The 14,210-nt window shown below is 43.1% G+C and overlaps 1 protein-coding gene across 1 annotated transcript in view; it reads left to right on the top strand.

The window, feature by feature from the left end:
• The first annotated feature begins 531 nt into the window (after positions 1-531).
• LOC122033490 (amino acid transporter AVT1A-like) overlaps positions 532-14,210 on the top strand; it is a 56,109-nt gene continuing 42,430 nt past the window's right edge. Inside the window, exon 1 of the mRNA XM_042592528.1 lies at positions 532-949. Coding sequence (XP_042448462.1) covers positions 780-949 — 170 coding nt within the window. The 5' untranslated portion in view covers positions 532-779. The remainder of the gene's footprint in view (positions 950-14,210) is intronic.

Here is a 14,210-nt window from a genome sequence, read left to right as displayed (position 1 = left end):
AATCCGTAACTTACAAGTATAGAGATGAAGAACAACTAAAGGACAACATAGTACCTTTTATTTTTATTTTTTATATTAAAAAACTCTGTTAATAATTTTAAAATTAGAGGTATTTTTTTATTTTTTTTATTCTATTAATTCATTGCGATTCAATTCAAATGGAGATCAGATTCTCTATCCATAATTTCTAATCTTCTCCTAATCTCTTCCACAATTAATATGTCATATCGCTATCGAAATTTGGTCAAAATTGACTGATTTTTTTTGGATCATTTTCCCACCTAGGTTATAATTTAGGTCGAGGTAAGTGGCCTCCGACCGCCGATGGTTGGGTGGATTGGTGTCAACCACTGTCGACGCTATCTGACCACCTAACTCGACCCAAACTACAAAGTATATGAGAATATGAACCTAAGAAAGATCACATTTGGCCGGATTCTTATAGCGATCCAATGTACAAACTAGGAAAGAGGCCCGAGGAAACGCGGACTAGAGGATATGAGTTGATTCAAATGTCCCTGTAAATATCTCCCGCTTCCACAGGCTAAGCTTAAGCTACTACCACCACCCACCCTCGGCTTAATCCGATTCCGGAGCCAAGTGATTCTCGCTTCCGTCGGTCCTCCGCAATTATTACCTAGCTCCTTCCTTAATTAGCCTATCTCCACCACCACCACCACTATTACTACTACCTGGCATCGGACACACACCGCACTCGCCTCTACCCTTTTATTTCTTCCCCCGCTTGCAACGGCGCTAGGGTTCGGTAAGGATTATAGATGGAGAAGGGGAGTTCAGTGGCGGTGATGGAGGAGAAGGACCTGGAGTTTCTCTTCGACGGAAGCACCGATGGAGAAGAAGACGTGGAGGCCCAGACGGAGAATGGGGAGGAGGAGGAGGGAGATCGTTCGGCTTCGATCTTTTCCCAGCAGTGGCCTAAAAGCTACAGGTATCCTGGATTCGATTGACTTCTAGTTTTTTTTCCCCCTTAAAAAACAAAACAAAATTAACACAGATGGTAAGAAAAAAGGTATCAACTCTTAAGCATTGGGCTTTGGTTAGCTGTTTTCCTGACTTTTAACTTTTTTTTTTTTTACATCCTGAACATGCGTGGTTCCGTAAGGCGAGGTTCAAGTGTCCGGACTGTGGAGGCATTGAGATGTAGATCATAATGATTTTAATATATATTTTTTATACTTTTTGTTTCGAAGTGATGGAAAGTGCCTATTGGACTGGATTCCATTGGGAAACGAATGATCCATTTATCTATGGGAACTTCATTTGTTTCAGAGAGTAAAAATTGGACTTGCTCTTGCATGTGTTAATTTATTTTTTTTAATTTTAGAGAAACGTAAATTATATTATAAGTAAAAAACGAAATACGTGATTTCACTATGTGCCAAAGAGCCTTGCTTATCACGATCCGAAAAATGTATGATCAAGAGTTTCACTCGCTCCTTGACAAAGTGGACATATATTTTGTCAATCATGGTAGATGGGATTGGCAATATTGAGAGCCAAGGGTACTCAACGCCTTGCAAGACGGTCTTCACCACCAATTCAAGCTTTCTGACATAATACAATGATTGCTTTGGCCACGATGCTAGTTTACGCACTAGGGCATCGGGTAAGGCGCCGTTGTTGCTCGTGCATAGCTTTTCCACCGCTAGTGGGATACCAAGATAGCGAAAAGGGAATTAAGAAGCTTTGTTGAAATCTTGTAATCTCAAATAATCTGTCCTTTGTTCGCTCATGAACCCCCGCGAGATACCTGATAGACTTTCTGAGGTTCGGCTGTAGCCCTTGGTGCTTCCAAACTCCTCTATACATTCCACAATCAAGATAATTGTAGACTCATTTGCTCGGGCAAAAAGGAGGAGGTCAACCGCACACGCCAAGTGAGTGATTCGGTGCCTACACACATTGGATGGAAGTGGAAATCTAGTCGCACTGATGCAGTTTTAGTGACCTTGAGAAAACTTCCAAGCAAAGGCCAAAGAGGAACGGTGAGAGCAGGTCACCTTGGCAAAGACCCCTTCCCCTTTGAAGTATCCATATATGGTCCTGTTAATCTCCATAGAGTAAGAAACCGTTGTGATATATTCCGAGATCGAGACTAGGAATTGTTGTGAGAAGCCAATCCAAGGAGGGCAACCATCAAGAATTTCCAGTCCACCGTATTGAAGGTTTTCTAAAGGTTAACTTTGAGAACACACCTTGAGGAAATCCGATATCTTGCATTTTTCCTTGCATATTTTCTCAATAACTCTTGAGCTAGATGGATGTTCTCACCCATGGAACGATCTTGGAAGAATCCAGTCTATGTCGGGTCTAGGATGTTGTTGATGCCATTCTTGTTGCCAAGATTTTTGAGATGATCATCTTATACACAACCATACAACACGATATTGGCCTGTAGTCTGTAACCATCATGTGGGGCATGATTTGACTTGGGTATCAACGCTAGTAATGTGCGATTCCAATACTTTAGGAGACGCCTTGAGACAGAATTCTTGCACAACACATTGCAAGTTCGAATTCACTGTATCCCATACCAATTTAAAGAATTTTGCACCATATCCGTATGGCCCCGGAGCCTTGTCGTTGCCAATATCAAGGAGTGTCTTCCGTATTTCATTTGAGGTGATTGGACTGATCAAAATTTTCTACTGTGAAGCTATTAGGACTGGCCCTAGATTTATCTTACTGCTGTCTAGTTCCGAACATCAAACTGTTGTGCCTATCAAATCCCAGAAGTAAGAAACAAACTCGGTGGTTGTGACTTCCTGCACACTAGTTGTATGTGTTAGCAAAAAAATAATATATTGTCGAAGATTTTGGAAGACTTAGTTAAATTTAAAATTATATAGAATTTAAATTTACTTAACTCTTGAAATGATCTGAGCTGATAATCTCAGACTGTCAGCAGTAGTTGGTGTCTGTCAAGTATTTAACGCAGACTTCACAGTGGTCGACTGGACGAGTTAGCTACCGACCGAGCGAAATAGGCTAAAGTCGACTGAGTGAATCGAAGGCTTCTGGCAACTTGAGTTACTGGGCGAACAGCAGAGCGAAGCGATCAGCAGGCCGAAGCCTAGAAAGCAGTCAGACGAGTGAATTGAGGCCTACGACAAACGCAATTTCCTTGAAACATATTCGCCCCACCTCCGGCGGCAAACTGAGAGATACTCGATTGCTATCATAGGTACTCCACTGAGCAAGAAATGCACGATAGGGGAGAAGGGGAACATAGGTGGAGAGCTTCAACCTTTTGAGGTTGTAACCTTTATCTAGGGTCGCAGCCTCCTTATATAGGAGCTCAAGACCAAAAGACATCGTTAATGATCATTATTCGCCAACTGGTTGGTTGTTCCACTTGGACAAATTTTACCCCAACCGGTCTAGCATTCGGCACGTGCAGGTCATGCTTGTACACGAATCAACTTGGTTTAGTGCAATCCGAGCCTTGGATTTGCACCTCCTGCGCACTCACGCGTGAGAGAGAGTCTCTCCTCATGTATTTGTTCACATCATCAAAGTATGTAAATCAATATAAATCAATCAATTTATCTTGAAACTCTCAATGTGGAATTAAAGTCTCATTCATAATGGAGCTTCTTTCTACTTTCACCTCTTCTCTATTCACATATATCCAGCAATATATTCACTAGACACTTTCGTGATTATATTGCGACAATCGTATTGCACTTATTATTCCTCTGTACCATGTCATGGAAGAATTTGATGCATCTGTCAATTTGCTTCAAATAGGTGCATTTCACCGGTTGGTGGAAAAATAATTGCTCTGCCTCCGCTAACATGGTTGCATGCCATTGTGGCTAATTGTAGTTGGCAGACTTTTCCCTAGACAATAACCTTTGCTACGCTCTTCCAACTCTTCTTTCTCAATTTGTTCAAAGTTCGCAATCAAAGTTTAGGCAGGCCAGTTCACGATTGAGGATGAATTGTATAGTCCATGATCTTGTCTGAAGGCTAGGGATAGGGAGATAATGCGCTAGTTTTGATGGATAATTTGTTGACCGATAGAAGTCTTCTTTAGTTTAGAATAGAACCTTCCTCCGATCCTGCAGACAGTCAGACGATCCGACAAAGCGTTGTGATTAAAGACCAGAGAAGGGATCTTTGGCAAGACCTTCCGACGCTTAAATCACTTTCTGATGAGTGGGCGAAGAAAAATAGTAGTGGATATATGTCAGAGTAAGGTCTAGATGATGCTAATAGTGTACTTTATCAACGGAGAAGATTCTTCTTTATATACCGCCTCTCACAACTTCTGTGATCATGAGGTGGCTCCTTGTGTCATAGTTTGTTAGGTGATGAAAAGAGTATAGTCTGGGTGAGCGACAATGATAGTCTGAGGAATCTTTTTTCTATCCACAGATGTACCTCTTTTATCGCTTATGCCTTATACCTTTATTGAAGTTGTTGAGATATACTGTTGTAACAGATCAATTAGTGAGAAAAATCTTAAGAAATATTCCCTGACAACTTTGACAGTCTGTTAGAATGTTGTCTGCTGCTTGTCTGCTAAATATATCTCGGCTGGTCTTTAAGCTGATGGCTTAACTAGAAAGCCTTTCATTGAATCTGTTTCAGGTGATCATTCATTTGGCCGGGTATTTATAGTAAACCTTATGAAATGAAGCACCTTTAATCTATATTGGTATCAATCTGCTCAATCATGTGCTAAATACTGCAAAGATCTATTCAGTGACTAGTATGATACCCATAGCATGCCAAAGATTTATTCAAGGAATCATATGATATATTGTGTATGTTAGAGTCTTTATTTATTTTAGGAACAATATAGCATCTTGTAACTTAAACCTGGTCAACTTTTGCCCGGTCAACTGCATATGTAGAGTTTCCTAAGGAGAAGTGTCTTTAAACTCATCCGATATTTTCCCGGCCGGGCGTACACATAGAGCCTTCTGTTCGATTAGCTTATATCCGACCGATTGTATATTAAGGTCTTTGTGAGACTAAGTGTCTTTGAATTCGGCCAGACTTTGCCTGGCCAGGCATACAGATAGAATCTTATGTTTGATCGACCTTTATTCGGTCGATCACATATCAAGATTTTTGTGAGGCTTAATGTCTTTGAGTCGGTCAGACTTTGCCCAACCGGGCATGTACAAAGAGCTTTATGTTCGACCGACCTTTATTCGGTCGATCGCATACTAAGATCTTTATGAGGCTCTGTCTTTGAGTCCGACCGGATTTTGTCCGGTCGGGCGTACATAGAAAGCTTTATGTTTGACCGGCCCTTATCCGACCGAGCACATATTAAGCTCTTTGAGGTTGAGTGTCTTTGAGCCCGTTGGACTTTGCTTGGCCGGGCATACACAAAGAGTCTTATGTTCGACCGACTTTTATTCTGTCGATTGCATTTTAAGATCTTTGTGAGGCTCAGTGTCTTTGAGCCCGGCTGGACTTTGTCCGGCTGACATACACAGAAAGGCTTATGTTCGACCGGTCCTTATCCATTCGATCGTATATTAAGCTCTTTATGAGATTGAGTGTCTTTGAGCCCGGTCGGGCTTTGCCCGACCGGGCGTACACACAGAACCTTATGTTCAACCGACATTTATCCGACCGATCATATATTAAGATCTTTGTGAGACTAAGTGTCTTTGAGCTCGGCCAGACTTTGCCCGACTGGGTGTACACATAGGGGCGTACACATAGAGTCTTATGTTCGACCAGCCTTTATCCGACTGATCATATATTAAAAACTTTACTAGGATAAAGGTGCTAAGCCTGGCCGGCCTTTTGTCCAGCCGGGCGTACACAGAAAGCGTTATGTTCGACCGGCCTTCATCAGACCGTGTGAGCATAAAGAGTTTTTAGAAGGCTTAAGTGCCTAGAGCCCGGTCGACTTTTCTTCTGGCCAGGCTCTTTTGAACCCACCCCTCCAGTCATTTATTGCTCAAGCGTATTATTTCTTTAGTTTCAAAGTAAAATCCTAGAGTCCTTATGTCCGACTGGATTTATAGTCGGTCAACCTTATCTAAGCGTCCTGCTTTAAGGTCGTACGGGCAAAACTTGAGAATTTTGGGGTTGGGCGATTAACAGAACCAAGTGTAGAATGCTCCTCTATCTTGATTTTGATTGCCACATCATCTTGACTTTGACTACCATATCATATTCTAGATCCGTTCGCTATAACCCATATTAATACCATTGATCGGCTCAACCCAGGATTTAACAACTTGTCCTTGAAAGCTTTCATGGATCGTCCACATATTGTAGAACTTAAAGGGTCGCTGCTCCTGATACTCATTTTGAAGCAATGATACAATGCAACAGGAATGATTAGAGAGGTATCCAGGTGGTAGGAATTCTGCATAACTTTGAAGGATACAGTGTCGTTCGTCCACGTCAAATGACATTCCACTATTTCAAATCCACTAAGTTACAACTTTGAACTATGGTTTCTAAATCCCGTTGTTCGTAGTGTGTGACCGGCATGCCCCTAGTTTTTTTTTTCAATGAAAGCCCCTAGTCTTATCTTGAGCTGACATTAAGGTGTTGAAGTCCCAACTACCATCCAAGGCTCGTTGATATGCTCCCCTAGTTTTGTGATAGAATTCTATAGCGGTCTTCTTCGCACAAATTGTGTAGTCCATAGACAATGGTTGCCAATACTCGTTGTCTATAAATTTTGCATCGGACTTGACAGTGTACGAGCCACTCTTCTTCCCTGATGACATCCAATGCAATAAGTTGCACATCCCCTAACACCAAGACGCAATCATGTGTTGACAGTTCTAAGCATGAAAACAGTAAACATGAAAACTATAAACACTTACAACGATCTTCCGTAAATCCACAATTAATGATAGAATATAATTTCCGAACTTGCTGTCGGAAGAGCGATCACGAATAAATTGAAAAACTCTTCATGGTTCACAAACCAAATCCCTCTTTCGAGATTAGACAAACCAATATTGAATGTTCTTCATGCCTCTTTCAATCTTGTGTACATGGACGAACCTTGCACAGAGACCTTGTTGGACCGATGCGGCCGGGTAGAAGGGGGGGATAAATAGCCCTGAAAAATCAAACACAACCCTTTCTCGTACGATTAAGTTAACACATAAAAAGTAGATTAAACAAAAAATAAAGCATAACAACGAGGCACCGAATTTGACTTGGTTACAACCGGGGAGGTTGTTAATCCAAGGATGAAGATCGCACTAAGAGCTCCTTCAGGCGGAGAAGCCTCGTTTACAGCAGTGTAAGCACAGAAAGACAGAAGCTAATCTAAATAGTGGAAGCACACAAGTGTTGTTTACAATTTCTGAACTGATGAAAAGCTTCTGGACCAAGGCTATATTTATAGCCTTGGTCGGGGCGCCTGGAAGGGTTCCGGGCGCCCTGGGGGGGATAAAGTTTTATCTCCCAACGTTCAGATCGCGTAAATCGCTATCTTGGTCAAAATCAGGGTCCGGGCGCCCGGAAGCATTCCGGGCGCCCCGGACAGCTCCGAGCTCCCCGGAGCAAAAAGTCAATTGTGGTTGACTTTTTGTCCTGGACCACTTCTCCGTTAAGTCCCCGTCTCGGTCCGGGTCTTCTGCTCTGGATCCGCTTGATTGGGTGATCTCTGACATCCGGAATAGGGCTCACCCGAACCCATCTTCTGGTCTTCTCGAGCGTGCTTCCCTCCGGCGGAATTGCCGCGTGTCCCTTCTCGTCCACCAGCGTACTCATCCGCAGACTTCGTCCCTCGATCGCACCCCGTGCCGACCTTCGCGCTAGCTGCGTCTCTTGCTCCCCGAGCAATCTTCCGCTCCGGCTTTCGTACCTCAGAACCATCGCGCGCACTTCCTTCTCGTCCGCCGGTGTACTCTTCCGCAGCGCCTCGTCCCTCGGACACACCGCGTGTCGTCCTTCTCGCTAGCTGCGTCTTCCGCTCGAGTACCTGTGCTCCTAAGCTCCTGCACACTTAAACACAAGGTTAGAAAACAACAGAACCTAACTTAACTTGTTGATCACACCAAAACCAACCTTCGGGTTCCAACAATCTCTCCCTTTTTGGTGTGATCAACCCAAGTTAAGCTAGGGTTAACTAGATAAAAAATAAACTAACTAAATTTACAATTTAGTGCACAAAGATAGAAAAAAATAGTTTTAGGCTACCTCCCCCTAGACTTATACTTATTCTTCTCCCCCTTTGATCACAAAAAAATGGGGTTCCAAGAAAAAATCTAAGGGTTAAAGACTTAGAAAAAGTATTTCAAAAAAAATCTAAGTTTTTAAGAAAGTTAGAAAATTTTTCTAAGTATATAAATAAAATCCAAAAAAAATTCTAAGTAGGTAAATTGAAATAAAATGTTTTGAATAACCTTTTTCAAGCACTAATTAATTCTTGTATTAATGCTTCATTAGTAAGTTAATTAAACATTTATTTCAATATTTTGGCTTCCAGGTCGTGGCGAGGCACTAGGCCTTCTTGGTTATTGGAGCAACAACCACTTCCTTAGACAAAGCCTCATAAAGAAATTCTTTATTTAATTTTCTCACTTAAAGCGCTAATTTTACTTTTAAAATTAATTTAAGCATGATTTAGGAACCCAATATAGGTTCCAACCTACTGGATTAACTAAAAAGTTTTTAGGGACATATTTTCTAGAGATATTTTTAATTTGTCCCTGGTGATATCTATAATACCAATTTAAATTATTGAACCTTCTAAAATTGGTTTTAGATGAGCAAGCAGAGTTTTTTAAATTTTCTACTTGAATTTTTAAATTTTGAATTTCTAATTTTAATTTTTTATTTTCTAAATTTGATTTATCTAGCATTTCTAACGGACAAGATGTAGCTAATATTGCTTTTAAGTCTTTATTTTCATTTTCTAATCTGCAGCAATCTTTTGTTAAAATTTTAATGAATTTAAACATTTTATTAGGAGGAAGAGATCGTACCTCACTTACCTTGTCGATCTCGTTGTCGGTTTCTTCCCCTGAACTGCTGCTCTCTTCGGACGTGGCTCCCCCTTCATTGATGCTTTCGATGCTCATTTCGGAAGAGCTTGATTCGCAGTCGTCGTCTTGATGACTCGCCATTAACGCGAGCCCGAAGAACTCCTCGACTTCTGATTCTGACGACGTATCGTCCCACGTCGCTTTTAGGGCCTTGCGATTTTGGATAGGCTTCTTGCCCTTGTCCTTCCCGTTGTTCTTCAGTTTAGGGCAATTGTCCTTGACGTGCCCTTCTTCATCGCAATGGTAGCAGCGGATGGTTCTTTTCTTTCTTCCCTGCGGATGGATAGATTTCCTAGATTTACAAATATTTTTAAATCGTCTTACCATCATTACCATTTCCTCGTCGTCGAGAGAAGATTCTGACTCAGGTTCGTCTCTCGAGGCTTTAAGGGCGACATTATTCTTGGGCTCCTTCGGACCTGCACATCTTGACTCATGCACTTCAAAAGTTGAAAAGAATTCGTCTAATGAAATTTTTTCTAGATCTTTTGAAATGTAAAAGGCATCTACTAGTGATGCCCATTTTGAGTTTCTAGGAAAGGAATTTAGGGCATACCTTAGCGAATCTCGGTTACTTACCTCTTCTCCGAGATTCGTAAGTCTGGTGATGAGTTCCTGAATCCTCGAGTGTAGATGTGCAATTGTTTCACCTTCTTCAAATCGGAGGTTTGTAAGCTGGCTACGAAGTAAATCCCGTCTTGCAAGTTTGGCTTCGGATGTTCCTTCGTGTAACTCAAGGAATTTCTCCCAAAGCTCCTTTGCCGAGTTGTAGGTACCGACTCGATTGACTTCTTGTGTTGGAAGTACACTTAGCAGATGAAATTCTGCTTTCTTGTTTGCCACGTGGTCAGCCTGCTCCTTCTTTGACCATTGATTTCTTGCTTTGCCCTCTGGTGCTTCATAGCCAAATTCCATTGTTAGTAATAAATCATAATCTGTTTCAAGAAATACCTCCATTCGCTTTTTCCAGCTACCGAAGTCCCCTTCGAATTTTGGTGCGTGGATGTTGGATCCGGCCATCTTGTTGCTTCGTTCGGCGGTTAGTCCTCCTGAAGCGCCTCGGCTCTGATACCACTTGTTGGACCGATGCGACCGGGTAGAAGGGGGGGGATAAATAGCCCTGAAAAATCAAACACAACCCTTTCTCGTACGATTAAGCTAACACATAAAAAGTAGATTAAACAAAAAATAAAGCATAACAACGAGGCACCGAATTTGACTTGGTTACAACCGGGGAGGTTGTTAATCCAAGGATGAAGATCGCACTAAGAGCTCCTTCAGGCGGAGAAGCCTCGTTTACAGCAGTGTAAGCACAGAAAGACAGAAGCTAATCTAAACAGTGGAAGCACACAAGTGTTGTTTACAATTTCTGAACTGATGAAGAGCTTCTGGACCAAGGCTATATTTATAGCCTTGGTCGGGGCGCCTGGAAGGGTTCCGGGCGCCCTGGGGGGGATAAAGTTTTATCCCCCAACGTTCAGATCACGTAAATCGCGATCTTGGTCAAAATCAGGGTCCGGGCGCCCCGGACAGCTCCGGGCGCCCGGATTGGTTCCGGGCGCCCCGGAGCAAAAAGTCAACTGCGGTTGACTTTTTGTCCGAGACCACTTCTCCGTTAAGTCCCCGTCTCGGTCCGGGTCTTCTGCTCCGGATCCGCTTGATTGGGTGATCTCTGACATCCGGAATAGAGCTCACCCGAACCCATCTTCCGGTCTTCTCGAGCGTGCTTCCCTCCGGCTTCTCGTCCCTCGGAATTGTCGCGTGTCCCTTCTCGTCCACCAGCGTACTCATCCGCAGACTTCGTCCCTTGATCGCACCCCGTGCCGACCTTCGCGCTAGCTGCGTCTCTTGCTCCCCGAGCAATCTTCCGCTCCGGCTTTCGTACCTCGGAACCATCGCGCGCACTTCCTTCTCGTCCGCCGGTGTACTCTTCCGCAGCGCCTCGTCCCTCGGACGCACCGCGTGCCGTCCTTCTCGCTAGCTGCGTCTTCCGCTCGAGTACCTGTACTCCTAAGCTCCTGCACACTTAAACACAAGGTTAGAAAACAACAGAACCTAACTTAACTTGTTGATCACACCAAAACCAACCTTGGGGTTCCAACAGACCTTTCATATGGGACGAACCCATTCTCTTTGACTTTGCACAAAACTCGCACATAGCAAGTCCCCTCTTCCTTTCTCTCTTGTGCTCCTTCTCCCTTTAGGTTGCTTGGACGACCTTATATATAGATGTAGAAGGTCTCTTCCCCTTCCTTCATTTATGGAGGAAGGTGATTGGATTGGAAGAGGAAGGGGAAGGGGCACCTTCTCACCTTCCTTCTCCAACACCATGAATATAGAAACCGAAGTTATGAACTATCCTCATACCTGGAAAATGTCGTTGAAGGGTGGTGTTTGTCGCCTTTGGACAGTTTAGCCTCCAACAATTCAAGAACGTCGATTCTCCGCTGCTTAAGGAGGTGTTGGGCCCCTTTTTGCTTAAGGGGCTTCTGGAAGCCCCTTATATTCCAGCTAGTGATCTTCGTTCCTTGGCGTGGACACCTCGTGTGCGTCCCTATCTTTCGGTATTAACAGATATAGCCTGCCCTTGTTTGTTGATGGTTGCTGATAATGACGCTGCAGCAAAGGTCTCCTCGCTATATTGCTTGCAGAACCCGTCTTTGAGGTTGGGGTCGTCACATTAGTGGATTGGGTACTGCCTTATCCAGCCTGATTGCTTTGGCAGCTGCTAGCCAGTGCCTATTCTACATTGTGTTCGTCGCAAGCTATTGTTGCTTTATCACTGCTATTGCTCGCTGTCGTCTGAGTCTGTAGTCGAGCTTGGGCATCAATTCATTGATCAAGTAGAGTGCAAGTAGATACTTGGTTTTGCATCTCTAGAATGACATTTGCCCTTAGACTCTTGTAAGGAAGGCCTTGCTCAGGATCTTAGCTATTAATTGCTGCTGTTGTCTCCCTCTGACTTGTATTGCTTTATTGTTGCCTTCATGACCTTGCCAATTGCTAGTCCATATATCTTTGGCTCTTGTTGCATCAACACCCATAGTCCTGCATTATCCTTGGTGTGACAACTATCACACTATTCTGGTATAGCTTCGAACTTAATGTCCAGTTCAACTGTACTGCTCCCAGTACAACTTACCAACTCTTGTACTGCTCCCAGTATAACTTTACCTACTCCCTTGTCTCTAGTTGCTTAAGACGTTCGACCATCTTTGTCACAACTGCCAGCGATCATCGGAGAAAGATCTTCCTTGCCACCTATGAATCTATGATAGCCTGGACCACCCTCCCTTGGAAGCACGCGCCTTGTCGTTGACGACTATTGGACCGCACAGTTAGAGTAGGAGTAGCCCATAGCTCTGCCTGTCGTCAAGCTCCGCTCGCGGGTGCAACATTGTCGCTCAGCTAGGTAGTGTGCATGCCTACTGTCGATCTCTATCGTCAAGCTTTGCACACCGATACAACACCATCCTTGAGCCTATCGTAAGCTGTTTGCTAAGCAGCTCTATCGATGACCCACCAAACCTCAGCTCAACAAATGGCCAGCAACGCAGCGCACACTACACCGTCGGATCGGTTATGTCGGTTGTTTTGGTTGCAGGGCTCGCGCTCAGCTCCTTCACTGCGGTCTCCTCCCTCTAGGGTCTAGAGAGAAGGGAGAGATCTCTCTATATTGGAGTGACTATTAAGAGCTCTTTTACTATTGTCAGCTCCTTCTATATTTTATGGTGGCAAAAGGTGAATACGCTTACCCCTAGCACCCTGGCAATCCGTCCCAGAGCTAACATGGAATAGGTAATTCGCGGACGGCTACTAGCATCAACACGGAAGAGGTAAATTGCGGGTGACTCCTAGCGTTTGAAATAGTGACTAGCACATAAGGGAGATATTTATCTCGGCTTTACTGATATTCGAACCCCATATCTTATGATGATAACACCTCATATGTTAACCACTAGACCGTCTCGAGGGGACACTCCTTCTATATTCTCAAAAGCATGTCAAGTGGTTCAGAATGTTTGTCGGACTAGCAAATAAGTTACATGGTTTATCCCCGGCTTCTAGGGTCTTTGGTTCCTATACTTACCATAGCACATAGGTTACTAGCATGATGCTTGTGCTATAACTTGGATGCATGATGCTCGTGATATACTGACTGCTAAATGACATGACCAAACATTTCGATAAATTATTGTTGATTGTGACCCTCGAGTATTGTATTATTCTATAATTTAGCACTCTAAGGAACACCAGAAGAAGATTATATAAATAAAATTTAACTATATTACTGATATAGACTTATTAAAGTAACAACAATTAAGTAAAGAGGATCAAATGAAATGAGTTTAACTCATCTTAATTCATCTTGGAAAACTTTAAGATATATGCACAAGAAAGTGGAGTATCACTATGGTATAGTATAATAGAATTTTGAATCAATTGGTAATTATTGTAGTTGATACGATGAATAATATGGGGTCTCCAAAGTTGGAGTCAGAGTCAAGAAAGCCGGTTGATGTAATGGTCAAAATTAAGAAGGGGTCAGCATTCGGAGTTAACACGGTCACATGCCTCAACTGAGTGGCCTAGTAGATCGAACTGCTGATCCGATCGGATCCCGAGTCCCTCAGGATCGATGAAACCTCGAGCTGTATTAGTGCCACCCAGAGTCGAGTCCTCTTAGTCACTCTGAGTTAACGTAGTCACATGTCTCGGCTGAGTGGTCCAGTCGATCAGACCTACGATTCGGTCAGAGATGTTAGACATACAGCCCGATCGAATTCTTTGGCCGAGCGAAGGCCGAGTCCTTAAGAGTGACATCATTCCTTAATCCAACCCTACTACGTCTGCAAACGAGATCTGATCCGTCTAAAAGGGGACTCAATTGGCCTACCAGTAAATCATATTAAGGGTCCATCAATCCAACGACCCCTTTTGGTGTTTTGTGTAATGGTTGTCAGAAAAATAAAGGAATATTCGCTCTGCTATCTTCATGAGGGAAGCTTCTACTCTGCAAATCACAAAGATGGTGGGTCTACTTCTAGAAAGGTGTTAGAATGTCAAAAGGGTTGATCTTTTTCAGAAATGTATCGATATTTATGTACAAGGAAAATTGACACTATATAAGGAGTCTCCTCCTAAAGGCATAGGTACGCTATGCAATGTTACGCACTTAGAACCCACTGTTTATTTCTA

This window comes from Zingiber officinale, chromosome 11B (genome assembly GCF_018446385.1).
Source record: "Zingiber officinale cultivar Zhangliang chromosome 11B, Zo_v1.1, whole genome shotgun sequence".
Lineage (NCBI taxonomy): Eukaryota > Viridiplantae > Streptophyta > Magnoliopsida > Zingiberales > Zingiberaceae > Zingiber > Zingiber officinale.
The sequence above is the reverse complement of the archived record's forward strand: the minus strand, read 5'-3'. Positions and strand labels throughout refer to the sequence as shown.